Below are 17,425 nucleotides of genomic sequence, written 5' to 3'. Positions count from 1 at the left end.
TGCATATTTCTTCCCTCTCGCTATTATTCTGACCAATTTATCAGAAATTGCTTTCCTATTTTAATCCATACAAATATAGAATTTTTCATGTACTACATATAATTTACAATTTTTATAGCATGATTTCTTGTATTATCATGATTCTCACTGATTAGTGTTGTTCCATTATTGATTTTGGTCTTTACCTCTGCTATTTTGAATTGTTTACTAGGAATGGTCTTGCTAGTTGAACTTTCATTGCCTGGCTGGTTGACATTCATATTCAGCAATTCAATCATTTGTCCTCTTGAGCTAAAAGATAGATTTATGTGAAACTTATTGTAGCTCTGATTTATTCTTTTTGTGATGAAAGCAGGATTGGAAATCTCAAGGATGATAATTCACTAGAAGTGTGTGTTCAAGCTCTAGATGAACCAGCAATTGAACCACCCAGGGGATACAATTCTTCCACCAAGAGGAAATTTACACATTCTCAAACATTGCACATATCGCTTAGTGGTCAATGTATTCCAGTTATTGAAAATGAAGATAAAGAACCTGTACAACAGCCTAATGTTATCCCCCAAATGGGGAGTATAGAATCTGATAGTCAAAAAATTAGTCTTATAGAAAGGTTTCTTCAGGTTAGGAGTCAAAGGAAAAAAAAGATCATACATGCCGGCCAGGTGTGTTTCAATCACCATGCATTGCTTCATATCTTCTGCAATTAAAATTACCTAATACACTTTGCTTTGGGATGCAGGATGTCCTGTCCAATTACCATGATTCTTTTCTCTATGGAAAAGTAGTACGAACAATCCAAGTTCGTGCTGCCATTCGTGGTGGAAGATGGAGTCCTCTCCTTATGTGGGTTAGTGTCAGGATTTTATTGATTCTAGTACCTCTGGATAACTTATATGTGCATTATAATATTTTTTTGATAGAGGGTTCAGACCTGCAAGGCAGACCGGCAAAGGCACGAGGCCTGCGAACCACCAACTAGCGAAGGCCACCACTTTAACGATTTAGGAACCCAATATGAGCCCACTCGTGCCTGAAACTTCTCTGGCTTAGAGCCAAGGACTGAGGGGCATCCACGCCGTCAAAATCACCTGGGGCACGATCCCAGCCTCATCCCTTATGATGTCGGAGCCTTGGACTTAGCAAGACTTGATCCCTGGTGGGCTCTTTGAGAGCCATTCAACTACACCAGTAGACCAAGGGCCCATTGACTGCATTATATATTTTAATTATGCACCGAGGATAAACTAGTATGCTGATTTCTAGATTAATTATTTTTTGATGTTCGTGAAATTTTCTGCAGATAGAATCTTTGGCAGCTCTGATACTTATCACCCTTTATGTGAGGTCAACGTATGTGCTATTCAACATTAATAATATTGCAACCAGATCCACGCATTTCACCTATTCACATTATTAGTTATCAGAAAAAAAACTACTACATCCAGTAAAATGGCTTCTTTAGATACTGATGTAATTTGCATTTTTGGACCTCGTTAACATGATATCTGACAGTTATACTTTGGAGAACCATCATTCCATTGAAGTGTTAACGACCATATGTTCTTCATTCTTTGTGGTGGACTACTTACTGAAAATCTACAGGTGCAGGCCTGATCTGTTATCGCTGGTTTACTTTTGCAAAACTTGATTAAAGAGGATAATACTATTCCCAGAATGCAGGCCTTTTATATCAGGAAGTTTTATCATGTGGCAGAGAATAACGTTTCTGTCCCCTTATATGGCAGTGCACCAGCTCGACTTTACTATATGATATCATTTACAGGCGTAATTGACTTCATCAGTGCTCTCCCCTTGGTCATGATATGGAGGTTTTATCGCAATAGTTCTTAGATATCAAATGTTGATAAGCTTAAATTTACCATATCATGAAAAGAAAAAGTGAATTTATTAACTTTATGTAAGAAATTGCTTTCATTTATTGCAGCCCATGGGAACAAGATAATGCAATTCCACAACTTATGCTGGTCTTTCGCTTCTTAAGGTCCAGAGGTCCTCTTGTTTATTTTGGATTTAATTAAACAAGTACAAGATTGCACTGTAGTGTTTTGATAGAAAAGTGTGAAAGACTAGTTGAGTTTTGTTCTGATGCATGCTTTATTTTCCCTGTGCATTCTTTCTAACCAGAATTATCCCTCCTTTGGCATCTGTGGTGCTTCCAAGGAATACCATTGGACAACAAATATTAATTCTTACCGCATATACATTTGGAGTTGGTAAGATTATTACACTTTTCCACATTAATGTAAAATTTATGGAAGACTTACTTGAGCTTTCATATTGATTTTTAAATCATGCCACTTTATTTATCCTTCGCTTAAAATAAGAAGGTTTCTTAAACTATGTTTGATCCCTTGATTTTATTTTTCACGGGCATTTGAGAATCCCTTTACACAGTTTTACGTGTATTTGGATAGCTTTTTTAGTTCCTGTGTTTTCAAGAAAATAAACTTGTAGTTTCAAGCAGAGGGATATATATGGTAGATCCAATCAACTCAGCGAATATGTTGATTGTCTCAACTTAGAATTAGAGGGGGCAAACTTTCAGCTGACCAATTTGAACAATCAATTCACACAACCAAATATTTCTAGAGATAGTCTAGAAAGATGAAAGTACCACAGGATGTCTTGAGGGCAATATCAAAGAAAAAAATATAAACTTAAAAACTATTAATCAATAGTATTGTATCCCTTTTATAGAATTCAAAGTGTAAAACCTACAATATATAATTACATGTCCATAGGAAAATGACCTGTGCTAAGTGGACCACCCGATAGTTCTAGAAGGAAGTAGGTTCTCCCACAAATTTAGAACCTGTCTTAATATTCTTGGTCCCATAAACTTTGGAGGTAGACAACAACCTAGAAGACTCTTTGACTACAGATATTAGCTTCCACACCACAACTGATGCAAAATTACAAGGATAAATGAGCCCTAGTGTTATGTGTAAATTGGAAGATTTTGTCTCAGACCCATCTCCATCTGCATGTGAAATGCAAGTTACCAAAGGCTTGACATTTAAAAGTGGCACCAACTTGAAGACAAAGGTCCATATGCCTTTAGCCGTGCTAAAGGAAGAAGGTGGTTAGGGGACCTAGTCCCTGTAAAAACAATGCTCTCTCCCCAGCAGCCAAGGCACCTAAAAGTCAAGTGTTCATCCTTATATTCATCCAGGGGGCAAAGATGACATGAATGTGTTTTTTTTGCCTCAACTTACAAGTAGCGGGAACAAGCCTTCACTTGACCAATTAAATTTATCAGTTCACATGACCAAGCATTGCTAGAGATACTCAAGAAAGAATTATCATCATCAATTTCACAGCAAGTAATGCACCTTGAAGTCCTCACCCTCCAATCCAGGGAGAGGACATCAATGACAGATCCTGTAAACTAGTGGAATGTTTTGAGTTATGTCAACTTACAACTAGAGGGAACAAACCCTCAATCAACCAATTAAAATCATCAATTCATACAACCAGGTGTTGCTAGAAATAGTCTGAAAGATGATGATGCCATTGGAATATGGATGAGTTATGTAAAAATTCATCTTTGGGTTGAGTGGATGTGGGGGAAGTTGCAACTAACCTATATATATTTCAATATATGTCCTCTTGGCCCCAGTGTTAATCCTCTTCTCTGGAAACTAGTTGGTCTTAGACTACCAACAATGTCATCATTTAGAGAAACCCAAAGATGCAACATTTGCTGCAGAAAAAAAACATCAAAGTGAATATTTTTCACAAGTCCACTGCAGAGAGTTCAATCTGTGAAGTTAGAAAATGAGACAAAAAAGTTTCCTGGAAACAAGAGATTGGAATAAAATTTCAGCTTGAATAATAGACTAAAGAACCAATTATTAAAATAGATCATAAGCTAATACAAGATATTCTCAAAGCCTTTCAATACACATCTAGTCTGTGGATCCTCGAATGGGGTCCTAAACCTCCGACTCGTGGCAGACTGTAGTAGGATATAGTGACTATGTTGAAGAGAATTGAAGGGATATCCTAGAAGTTTACCTTAAATACTACATTCACATGGATGTGATACTGCTACTCTATACACCATGTTTGTCCATCTAGGAGAAACATGACCTTATGTTCCCCTAATCCCATAAAGAGACTAAAAAGAAACATATAAAGCATTGATGGACCATCCTCCTCTTGTGCTTACCTTACTACTAAGGCACATCATATCATGGCATTGCTTGTTATTTTCTTGCCTTCAAGGTTGTTATTATTTCATATTGATTAGTAGGACACCCAATTTATCCATTTATATCTTGTGTGTGCTCTCTCCTCTTCTACGTGGTATCAAAATTTGACTTCGGCTCTTTACAACTAATGTTGGTTTCAAGTTTCTTGAGAATTCTTAGTGCTTTTCCCTATCATGTCAAAAGGATTGTTGATCGTTTTACTGTAAAAGTATAACCCTTATGCCTGTTTATTTCTACATCATTTTCTCTGTCTACTCTACTTCTGATACTCATTCTTGCCACTCTAGTGATAAATTATCCCCCATTCTTGCTAAATATATTGTTTGACTTGAACTATATTTCCTAGTTTACTTCGCTTTCCTATTTGGATACAATACTTCTTTTGGCTTATCAAAGCTATTTCTCTCATCTTGACTTTTTATTTCCTGCCTTGGTGCTATGGAACAATCTCTGAAAAAGTGACCATGAGAAAAACGACGTCAAAAGACAATAAACTCATTTGATTTGCAGGACCTTTCAAAAATTCTGACAGAGGTTGATTTGGCTTTAAGACAACATAAATGGTGTCATATGTAGTAAATCCCTTTCCCAAGGTAATTTTGGATAGACAAAGACATTGATTCTTAAAGTTGTCAATTTAAATGACACTCATTCTAAAAAAATTAGGGAAGTAATGAATTCAAATCAGACTGGAGCTGAGGGCAACTCCTCCATTGACTCAAAACCTAGGTGCCAATCTTTTATAAACGATCCTGGATTTTCCTAGAACCAGAGCCCAGCTGAAAAAATCTGAATCATAATTCAGCTTCATTTACAAAAAGCTCCGCTAAAATAACCTCTTGGCCATTAATTTATTTTGTATTCATGCTGTGGCTTTAAAATTGAAAGGCTCGTTCATATGGATTCTTCAACAAAAGTTGTACACCCAGAAAGCTGCAAAACAATTCCCTTGTACCCAATTTTAAAATTCCGACAATAAGTATGATTGATCCAATCTAAGGACTGTAATCTTCTCTAATACTTCTAGAGATATATTTTTTAGTCTCTTATTTTGTCAGCCCTTGTGCTTTTGAGATTCTCTGCTTGCAGTTTCTACCAACCTTCGGGAGATAGAAGGGTGTTGATCTGGTCATAGTTTATCTTAAAGAATGGCCTGTGGGGAGGTCTACAGTGTACACAACCCAAACTCAAAACATGCTAAATTTGTATCAAGTTTTTCATGAAAGATTGCACTCCTAATGACTCAATCCCTAAGAATTTCAAAGCAATTAAGAGAGCATAACAAAAAAACCCTACAGGAGGTCCTGATTGATTTCCTCTATTTCCCTTGTCTACTGGCAATTTATGATATTTAGTATTTTCCTCTATATCGTCTATCCCATTTCTAGTTTCAAATGAAACATATTTGCTTTTAGTAGTTTGAAAAAATGTTTGATGAAGCCATGTGTGGCTGGTAACAGTACCTAAAATCATTCTGTTTGTTAGTTTTTTCAATCACAATATGTGTAGTTATGTTTATCAATTATTTGAAATGCTGCCGGCATGAAAATTAATGCAAAATTATACTAGAGTATTTGAGTTTTAACAATTCTATGTTTGTAGCTGCTTATTAGTTTTATGAAGTGTGGCTAAAGAATTATACCATAACACAGATAATGTTCTAATTTATATGCATTGATAAGCCAATAAAGGAAGCAACTATTTTCGTTACTCATGGTACAAGATATGCTATTGGGCAGTTTTTATTGGTGCCGGTCTGCTACACTGGGTAGAGCGAAAGACCACCCCACTTCATATCATGAAAGAGAATAATTGTGGCCCTTATGGATGTCTATCATTTTATCATGCCTTCTACTTCATGATTGTTACAGTATGCCTCAAATCCTCTCCTTTTACATTAACATCATGCATGGCCTTAAATTTAGAATCTTGATATACATAGTAAAACTGACACTATTTTCTCTCTGGAGCAGATATCGACTGTGGGATATGGTGACATTAATATGAAATCTGACTGGGGTCGTGCTGTTGTTTTACTTACCATATTGATAGCCCTTGTCATTTTACCTGTACAGATTAATAAAATTATGGAAATCGCATCACGGAGGTGCACATTCAATTATTTTAAAATTATTCTTTGCTAATTCAGGTGCTTGCAAGGCATGATTTAACACAGCTATATCTGTCCAGTTTATTCATGATAAGACAGTTATATTAATCTAATTTACTAACATGATCGTATATTTTCAGGCCTTATGGAGGAAAGTCTTCAATGCAGAAATTTGATTATTCAAGATTTGTTATACTCAGTGGCAAATTATCATATCGAACAGTGCAGGACTTTCTTTCAGAGTTCTATCATCCTTCTCATGATAAGGGTTGGGAAATTAAGAAAAGCATCATTTAGTATTTTGCTAAAATTTCTTTATGTAGTGTTTCCAAACAAGTAAGGTGACAACTAAAAAATGTCTGTCAAGTCAGTGCAAGTCAATGCACGTTCTGGCACAATATTATATATGACACTCTCCAATTTAAAAGTATTGGATAACCCTTTACATTTTTTTCTCATTTCAGATATGACAGCATTTCCACTTCGAGTTTTGATTATGGCTCCATATAAGCCCCCGTGAGTTCCCAACTTCTGAAAACTGTTCTGGATTCCTCATAATGATTCTGTAGTTTCTGAATTCATGCATTTTAAGTGTTAAACATCTAATTTTGTCATGGTAAATATCTTCAATCCTTTCCTTTCTGGTGCATCTGGTACATTTCTTTTGTATTCTTAATACAATAGTATTTTGCAATGTACAGGTTTGAGATGAAGACACTCATAGCAAATTATGAAGGTCGTGTAGAGTTTATTGAGGGCACTCCTTTGAATGAAAATGACCTTGACCGTGTTTGGGCCAAGATGGCTTCAGCTGTATTCTTGAAGGCAGACCAACAAGCTCCAGTAAGAGTCTAAATGTTGTATTTCCTATAATATGAGTTTTTCATTTTCTAGAAATACCGTTGACAAGTACATATGGAGAAGTTATACTAACATTTTGTATCAATCTGATATTTATAGGAATATTGTCTCTCTTTGAACCTATAAGGATCATCTAGTCTTACGCTGCCGTTGTCACCATTAACCATATTCATAATAAAACATATACTAATTAATGATTAATCAATCTCCATAAGGTGATTTTATTACTGATGATTATGTGTTTGAAGAATCCTGATGCAGAGGATGCAGCACAATTTGTCCGTACATTGAGTGTGCATAGATACTGTGGCAAAGGGATTCGAGTCATTGTAGAGATGTTGAAACCTGAGAATCAAAAGAGTGCTATTTTAGATGATGTAGGAGCTGAAATTGAAATTGTCTGCCCAGAAGCTATCCGCTTTCAGCTACTTGCTCAAAGGTTTTTATTTTGTTTCCTTTGCCATTAACTGGTTTGCTAAAATATACTTGAGTTTTAAATTTGCCTGTATCTCCGTTTCAGCTGCCATGTCAAAGGGCTGCCAACCTTTTTAACAAATCTGTTCAAGTCTGGCTTGGCTGTCTCTCGTATTGGGTCTGAACATTGGGTAAAACAATATTCAGATGGATGCAAGCAGCAAGTGTTTCCAGTAATATTGCCTGCTTGGTTTCACACAGAAGAATTTATTTTTGAAGAGGTCAGTCATTACTCCTAAGTTGCATTTTGACCTTTCTAGCTATGCAATGCAAAGACAGAAAGGCATTTGTTTTTATTCTAGAGTAGAATAATGCAATGGTGAGGTAGTAACTTAAAAGAGTGTTAACATATAGTTTTTACTTCAACCCACTCCTATTTGAACTATTTATATAGCAATTTGTAGCATCTGGACTATTTATATAGCATTTTGTAGCATCTGGATAGAAAGGGCAAAGAAAAAGGATATCCAAAAATGCTAGATTGAAATGCCGAAACAAATTATTCATAATTTGGCCTATATTTGATTCAGCCCCATTGCAAAAATAATTATATTGTTGATAGTATGACTTTTGACATGGAGGGGATTAGATTTTTAGGTCTCCAATTACTAAATAGTCATAAAATATCTGTTTTCCCCTTCTGTACAGGCTGTGGAGGTAGTTTACAGGAAGTATCATGTTATGTTATTTGGTCTTGACGTTTTGAAGGAGAACAAGACAAGGGAAATAGTGTTATACCCAAAAGGGCACCACATTTCATGTTCAGATATTGGCTTAGTTATTGCCAAAGACCTTTGGGAGGCAGCGGAAGTTTCTAAATTTGGACACCAAACTTCTTTTAGCTATTCAAAACAACTGTACAAGTATTTATATTGCAGAAGTTCCAGGGAAAAATATATCATACAAGACACGGAACTTTTGGAGGACATTAAGAAGAGAAGATTTCATTCGGCTCCCATAACTTCTGCTTTTCCATTCAGTTCTGAAGATAGAGAGAGACCAAGTCAGAGCCAGATACAAAATATAATTTATGCCAGTAAGAAGAATAAACAATCATCGAGCAACTCACTTTCTGACAAAGATACTTCTTCAGCAGGACTGAAAAACATATATCCACTCGAGAAAGCAATGGATATTGCAACAAGCTGGCCACCACCAACACAACAGAGGCAAGTGAAACCTGATCCATCAATTTTTGAACGAAGGATGGACGTCATAATGAAAAATCTGCATGACAGAACCATGCCAGTCTGTAATCTGAATGGACCACATGTTTTGGTGTGCATTCAGGGAAAATGGCCCATTAATCTTTTCTATTTCATTAGCCATCTTAGAAGGCCAGATCTTCCAAATCCATCAATTGTTATTTTGCATCCTAGTAAACCAGTTGCTTCGGAATGGGGTTGTGCTGGAATGTTCAAAGATGTTTATTTTGTAAAAGGGTCGCCACTGTATGAACTTGATTTGGTACGTGCTGGTGTCATGCAAGCAGGTCTGTAACTTTTCCTTATTGACATTGTTGCAAATTTGACAGTTGTATTTCAGATATATTAATCTTTTCATATTTAGAATTTAATTTTTTAGCTCTTTTTAAAGTATTTGTTATTTGGCTCTACATTTATATTTACTCCAGGGACTAACTTGTCATCTGATTTTTAATTTTGGTATGATATTTATACTATTTTGTGTAAACTTGGTGGTTTTAAACTTTTGATTGGTTTTGTCTTGCTTCTATAGAAAGAGTAATTGTACTGGCACAGCGCAGCCATGAGGAAGAAACTAAAGATGAAAGTAGTCAGCCTTCATCTTCTATAGCAGAAGCCTTTTTTGATATAAACAATATTTCGATAGCTGCAACTATCGAGCGCCTTCTTCAGCCAACAAGAGATCGCATTGTTGTTGAACTGCAGCAGGAAGCAGCAATTCATTATTTGAGGCCTAAGTATCATATGAATAAGAACTTGTTTGAGCTTGGACTTTATGTTAGGAACCGGGCAGCAGACTACATGTTTTCACCCTCATATATTGAGGGAAAGGGTTTCAGTCCTGCTGTTCTTAATTTTTTGATGTAAGTTTCTTTAACTTTGTTGGTATTTTTAATTGAACTTTCCTAGTGATATCCAAAAAATATATGTAGTCTCATATTTTACTTGTTAGTTTTGTAAATAAACTAAGAATGCAAAAGAAAATACAGAACAGCAAAAACGCATAAACACAGAGTTTATCATGGTTCACCACAAATCGTGGCTACGTCCATACTGAGAGCAAAGGAATTATATTAATGAGAAAACCAATTACATTTACAATACATGCCATCAGCATTTATAGATCACAAATGATCAGCTGAAGAGACAAAATAATATGGAGGGAAAAAAACATGTGTCTGTTGGCCTTCACAATTCAACAATCTCCCACCTGAAGACAACAGATACACTAGCTGATCATCCATTCCCCTGCTCTACATGCTGACTTACTTCTTTTTAACAAGGCCAAGAGAAGTCCTGGCACATTCAAACTTCTCCTTGGCAACAACCTTCGTCAACATGTCCACTGGATTGATCTTGGTATCAATTTTGGCAACCTTTAGTTTTCCTTCTGCTACCACATAACGAACATAGTGAGCATGCTTGTCAATATGTTTGGAGCGTCGCTGAGAGGAATGATTGTGAACCATAAAAATTGCACTCTAACTATCTGAAAATACAACATAATCATCTTGTTGCCAATGTAAATCGTTGAATAAGCGTTGCAACCAAATCATCTCTCTAGCCCCTTCGAAAAGAGCCAAGTATTCGGCTTCAGCAGAAGAAAGTGCAACACAATGTTGTAGTCTTGAGGCCCAACTAATAGCAGCCTCGACAAATGTGAAAACATAACCAGTAGTAGACCTACACTTTTCTCGATCTCCGGCAAGATCTGAGTCACTGAATCCTTGCAACTAAGTATGATTTCTACCAAAACACAATGCATAATCAGAAGTACCCTTGAGATACCGCAATATCCATTTCACTGCTTCCCAATAAAGTTTCTCGGGATTGCTCATGTATCTACTAACTACTCCCACCGCATGAGCAATGTCGGGACGTGTAGAAAACATAGCGTACATTAAGCTACCAACCGCTGATTTATAAGAAACATTATTCATATAATCCTTTTCATCTTGTGTTTTGAGATATAAATCAGAACTTAGGCAGATATGAAGAGCAAGAGGAATAGGAACGTGTTTAGCTTCAGCCATGCCAAACCGTTCTACAACTTTGTCAATGTATGATTTTTGTGACAAAGTCAACATCTTTTTCTGTCTCTCTTGTAATAGTCATCCCAAGAATCTTTTTGGCCACCCCTAAATCTTTTATGGCAAGCCGAGAAGCTAACTCTTTCTTTAGCTTGCTGATTATTTGAGGAGAAGTACCAGCAACTAGCATGTCATCAACATAAAGTTAAAGAATAACAAACTCACCACTAGGAAGTCTTTTATAGTAGACGCAAAGATCTGATTCGCATCGAGTGAAGTTATGTTCAGCCATGAACCGATCAAACTTAATGTACCATTGTCTTGGAGCTTGCTTGAGCCCATACAAACTCCGCTTCAGCCGACAATAGAGAGGTTCTTTCCCTTTTTGAACAAAGCCTTCAAGCTGTTCCATGTACAATTCTTCATTGATGTCGCCATGTAGAAAAGTTGTCTTAACATCAAGCTATTCAAGCTCAAGATCCCAAATGGCTACTACCAATCCCAAAACTGCCCGGATTGTAGTCATTCGAACAACAGGTGAAAAAATCTCTTCAAAATCTAAGCCCTTTTTCTGAGCATATCCTTTGACAACTAGTCGAGCATGATACCTCTTTCTTTCGCCATCTTCTTCTTTCACCTTATATACCCAACGGTTTTTCAGAGCTTTCCGGTTGGGTGGAAGTGGAACTAAGTCCCATGTTTTATTTGTTTTAAGAGAGTTCATCTCTTCTTCCATTGCAATCATCCACTGATTTTTATCAGCACTATCGCAGGCATCTCTGAAATTAGCCGGCTCTACTTGATCAAAGATTAAAATCTCAGGCTCTGCCTCCTCGGAATAAAGGAGCTCATAATCTGAATACTTCGCAGGCATCTTCCTCTGCCTTGTAGATTGCCTTATGTCTGGATTATGTTGGGCATTCTGAGAATTATTTCTTATTAATTCATATTCACTGCCCTGTGAGGATGTGCGAATGGGTTGAGGAGCATCAGAGTCTTGTTCCCTATGACCATGAACACCCAAATCCATGGGGTTCTTAGAACAATTTTTATCTGTCACTGTCTGGTGGGGTAGACAAGAATCCCCATACCTTTGAGCCGTAGACGCACCTTGAATAATGTGATGAGCAAGATCTGTAGCATGGTCATCGTGAGTTGAAACTGTAGGAGCTTGTGGAAACAAGTCAAACTCACCTCCAATACCATGATTTGCCACTAGTCTGTCAGCAGAAGAATTAAAGTTTCCACCTTCAAGAGACGTCTGGCTATGGAGAGAAACTTTACCCAACATATTATTTGTGACACGGTGTCTCTTGTTTGCAGAGGTTCCTTTGACCGTGTAGTCATGTTGGGGAGATATAATGTTACTGCAGGCTTCACGTGACCCCCAAGAAACTTCAGACCTGCGTGGATTTAAGAAACCATGCTCTGGAGCGGCCCCCCTCAATTGTTCAGTATTCATCAAACGCTGATGATGGATTGCAAATGCTTGGACGGTGCCATCACAGTATTCACCAGGCTGGAATGGATTGTACTTGGCATTTTCAATACTATTAACTGTTGCCTGCGTGAATTCTACCTCTTTTTTACTGCTCGGGTCACAAGAAAATCTTCTACCAAGCTCATACGATGGAGGAACTTCATTTGTCATCCCATGATAAGTGTCTCGTGCCATAGCAAAGTGTTTACTGGGTGTAACAGAACCAACTTGTCCCATCTGCTGTGTAGACCTGTCTGTCAAGGATGTTTGTGAAAAATCCCCCAAATTGTTATTATTGCCTACTTGACCTGCATTTTGACTATTCACAGCAGGCAAGGGCAGATTTATATCAGAACAATCTCCCTCCTGTCTTCTTACAGCAGCATCACTACTAAAAAATTGTCCCAACTGCCCAACATGATCAGAGACTCCCCTTCTTTCGTGCTCTGTCTATTGGGTTGATGGTAGAGTATGAGAAGAAGGTTTTGAATCACTGCTAACACTAGGAAATGGAGTTAAAATAGAGGTAGGAGTGGAAATTACAGGCTGAGACTGAGACTGTGAATTTAATGAAGAATTATTCTCATTAAATAAAGGCATAGGAATAAAATCTTCAACTACTCTTTCCTGTGGCGCTGATTGAAGAGCCGGAAACTTCGTCTCATTAAATACCACATCTCGACTCCATACAATCTTCTTTGCAACAGGATCCCATAATCGAAATCCATACTGATCTTCACCATAGCCCATGAAGATACATTGTTGTGACTTTGAATCCAGCTTGCTCCTTTTTTCATTAGGAACATGAACAAATGCTTGACACCCGTACACTCGAAGATGTGAGTGGGAAATCCTTCTACCCAGCCATTCCTCCTCCGGAATCCCAAAGTCCAAACAAGATGAAGGACTTCGATTAATCAAGTATACTGCTGTATTACAGGCCTCTACCCAGAATTCTTTGCCTAAACTGGCATTAGATTGCATACATCGAACTTTCTCAAGTATAGTTCGATTTAGTCTTTCCACTACCCCATTTTCTTGAGGGATGAATGGCACAACTTTCACCCGTCGAATACCATGATCTACACAAAAGTTATCAAACTCCAAGGAACAAAATTCACCTCCATTATCTGATTTTAAACATTTAATTTTGTGCCCGCTCTGATTTTCAACAAGAGCTTTAAAAATTTTGAATTTGGAGAACACTTTAGACTTTCTAGACATCATATAAACCCAAACCTTTCTAGTACAATCATCAAGAAAGGAAACAAAGAAATTTGTGCCTCCATGGGAGGTTACCTCTGTTGGACCGAAGAAATCCGAGTGCACCAACTTCAATGGTGTCGTCTTCTTGTCATGACCATGTTTCAAAAAACTGACACGTTTTTGTTTCCCATAAAGACAATGTTCGCAGAATTCTAAATCTGCTGATTGGAGACACGGAAGTTGCTCTCTATTAAGCATAACCTCTAACCCCTTCTTGCTCATGTGGCCTAATCTTTGATGCCAAAGTGCAGCATCGCTGTCCGCAACAGTCATCGCAGCTCCCACCTCATCATTAGTTTCTACAACATACAAATTGCCAACTTTATCCCCTTTGGCAATAATCATGGAACCCTTGGTAATTTTCCATGTGTCCGTGAGGAGTGTAAGAAAACCTTGAGCATATAACTGACTGACGGAAATCAAATTTCTTTTTAATTTGGGAACATACCTAACATCTTGAAGCAATAATTGAGCACCTCCTTTAATTGATAACAAAATACCCCCCTTTTCTACGATTTCACAAGCCTTGTTATCACCCAAATAAACATCCCCAAATTTACCTTCCTTGTAGTTTGTGAAGGCTTCGCTGCAAGAAGATGCATGAAATGAAGCCCCGGAGTCAATTACCCATGAATTCGAAGTTGTGTCACTTGTCGCAAGAACCAAAACACCATCACCGGGATCATGAATGATGTTTGCTCCACTGTCCAAAACTTTTTCTTGAGTTCTTTTATACTTTTTGCAGTCCTTTTTAACATGACCAGCCTTTCCACAAAACCAACAACCGTTTTGTCTACCTCGGGACTGCGACCTTCTAGCTGATTGTGACCTTCGGTTGTTGTTATTATTTCTGCCTCTATGTTGAGTTCTTCCTCTATTTTCTGTACTAACCATCGTTAGCGCATCGCCGAATGAAGACTCTTTATTAGTTCTCCTCATGTCTTCACTAAGCAATGTAGAGGCTACCTCATCATAGACCAACTTGTTTTTGCCGGTTACAGAAGTGCTAATCACTGTGACCACACCATCCCAACTATCCGGTAAAGAACATAATAAGATGACCACCTTATTTTTGTCATCTTGAGGCATACCGATGGATTGTGCTTGACATAAAAGAGAATTCAACTCATTTATGTGATTCGACATCATTGTACCGTCCTTCATCTTTAACTTGTAAAGCTTCTTCATGATAAAAAATTTATTTGCAGTAGATGCAGTCTAATACATACTATGAAGTTTGTCCCATACGTCTTTTGTTGACATTTCATTGTTCACATTGAACAACACATTCGCAGATAGCGAAAAAAAAATCTCTGCCATTGCCTTCTCATCAGTTTTAGTCCAGTCTTCATCTGACATATCGGTAGGCTTCTTTGCTTTGCCTTCAATTGCTATTGCAAGATCATGCTTGATCAAAAGTGATCGCATCTGTACCTTCCACAAACTGAAATTCTTCCCCGAGAATTTCTGCACTCTTGTTTCCTCCATGACTTCGGAATTTGGTCACCGAAATCGATTATGGCTCTGATACCAATTGTAAATAAACTAAGAATGCGAAAGAAAATACAGAACAGCAAAAATGCATAAACACAGAGTTTATCGTGGTTCACCACAAATCGTGGCTACGTCCACACTGAGAGCAAAGGAATTATATTAATGAGAAAACCAATTACATTTACAATACATGCCATCAGCATTTATAGATCAAAAATGATCAGCTGAAGAGACAAAATAATATGGAGGGAAACAACATGTGTCTATTGGCCTTCACAATTCAACAAGTTTGATCTGTTGTAAATAAGTAATCCTCCATCACATTTTTTAGCAAATCTGAGAAGTTGATCCAACAAAGGAAGCTTCCTTTCCTTGGTGATCTTCAGGAGTCTTGTTTGCTTCAATGGCAAATAAATATCCAGCCAGATTATATTGAGTTTGAAAAGTTCTCATGCAGCACTTAAATAATCTTTGTATCTTGCCTGAAAATCCTTATATACTTATAGATATGAAATTACACTTAACTTATCCATGTTATATGACGAGTAATTAAAAATGTTTCAATTTTGCAGGTATGCTAAATTTTTTAATCGCAATGCAGTTAATATAGTAGAGAAGTTCTTATCAGGTGGAGTAGTAGCAGGTAATCATGCATGTGTTGGAAAACTTGACCAACTTCCAATCCCCGAAGGCTATGTAGGGAGAAATTTTATGGAACTTTTCTTAGAGGCTTTATATGATGGAATTCTTGTATTGGGCCTTCACAGGTCGGCAGGAACACATAAATCAATAGTTTCATATGTCTATACCAATCCACAACCTGCTGAGATATTGGTAGCCAGAGATTTAATGTTTGTGATAAATTGATAGAACTGTAGAAAACAGTCATGCCATATTGATTGAAAATATTGTTTGAAGATGCTCACATAAGGTGGTGCTGGAACACATGCTTCCTATGCTCATTTATGTTAAAGCCTAACATATTGCTAGTATGTTGTAACCTGTGAAATTATCTAAAGTAGATCTATGAGAGTTGTGTTAAAATGGGTCTAGATCAAATTTCAAATGAGAATAATGGGTATGTTAAGAAGTTGGTTTTTTAGAAGATGGGCAAAGTGCAGAAAAATTTTGACAAGGGAATTTTACCATGTTGTAGAGTCCATGTGAATTGATTGTTTGTGTTTTCAACCTTTCCTCTCTGTTGATTTGGAATGGTAATTCTGAAATGAGTGGCATCTAGCAGATATTTTTCCAAGGCTTTATGAGTTTAAAAATTATGATGCAATGGTGAATGTAGAGAGTTCTCCCATTTGGATGAATTATTAATTTATTACTGTCTATTTAGTGCTAAAACATAGATGCCTATTCACAAATTTATGTGATTACTTTTTAATTATTTGATATTGATCCTATGGTTTATATTATAGCCATTTAATTCTAAGTTAAAAGTTCAGGTTCAGGTATGGGGTTTCAAATGGGTAAGCTATAAGAATAGCGTAGAAAAATAGAATTGATTTCTTTGCAGTGACATTTTTTGTAGAAAAGATCATTTGAAAACCCACTAAAACCAGGAAACGTACTCCACCAGCCTGAGATGAGTCTCTGAAACATTTCGTGTACTCAGACGATTTTTGTAGAAGACTTTTCCTCACCATCTCCCCTTCTCCCACCAAGTTTAAGGTATCTCCTGATGAAAAGGGCATAAAAAATAACACTGAAAATTATTTTCCTTCCCCATTTTCCATTGGAATCACTGCTGCATCAGAAGTGCCCTAGAAGAGTGAAACATGCACGTAAGACTGCAATCATGTTTGGCGTTACAATTCTTTGATAAGTAGGAGATAATTTCCACAGCTAGTCAAATTGTAATATGAATATCAGGATTTAACTGTGTGATTTTGAGTCAAACATTATTGTTCGTGTTACAATTCTTTTTTAAAAACATTATTGTTCGAACCTCCTACTGGCCTGCAATCTCGGCATTCGATGAGACTAAGATTCTGAGGTTCAAGCTTTTATTTTAAAATTTTAAGTATTAACAGGCTGTGTGAATGCAAGCACATTTTGCACACACACGTTTGCCAGCACAGTTGCATGCAACTCCAGTAGCATAAATGTATGCAAAATGCGGAGGCATACACACAGCATTATCATAGGATACCAAATTTATAGGATCCTTAGAGGAATATACCCTTCAAATTGTTAGTTAATGTTCAGAATTCAAAGGGGCAGACATGATGGAGAGATGTGGCCTCTCTCTTATAGTG

At 37.0% G+C, this 17,425-nt stretch overlaps 1 protein-coding gene across 1 annotated transcript; it reads left to right on the top strand.

Annotated features, from left to right (window-relative positions):
- The first annotated feature begins 213 nt into the window (after positions 1 to 213).
- Positions 214 to 16,025, top strand: LOC149578837 (uncharacterized). Its single transcript, XM_089801467.1, has 18 exons — positions 214 to 248; positions 356 to 665; positions 743 to 850; positions 1,304 to 1,353; positions 1,516 to 1,605; positions 1,749 to 1,832; positions 1,949 to 2,005; positions 2,149 to 2,237; positions 5,978 to 6,108; positions 6,212 to 6,345; positions 6,489 to 6,616; positions 6,813 to 6,864; positions 7,050 to 7,191; positions 7,458 to 7,648; positions 7,730 to 7,904; positions 8,332 to 9,175; positions 9,421 to 9,751; positions 15,731 to 16,025. The coding sequence occupies exons 1-18, from the start codon at positions 214 to 216 to the stop codon at positions 16,023 to 16,025; spliced, it is 3,246 nt and encodes a 1,081-aa protein (XP_089657593.1).
- The last annotated feature ends 1,400 nt before the right edge of the window (positions 16,026 to 17,425 follow it).

This window comes from Cupressus sempervirens, chromosome 1 (genome assembly GCF_028749045.1).
Source record: "Cupressus sempervirens isolate cs-2001-9-10 chromosome 1, ASM2874904v1, whole genome shotgun sequence".
NCBI classification, from domain to species: Eukaryota; Viridiplantae; Streptophyta; class Pinopsida; order Cupressales; family Cupressaceae; genus Cupressus; species Cupressus sempervirens.
This window is presented reverse-complemented; position numbering and strand designations above follow the sequence as displayed.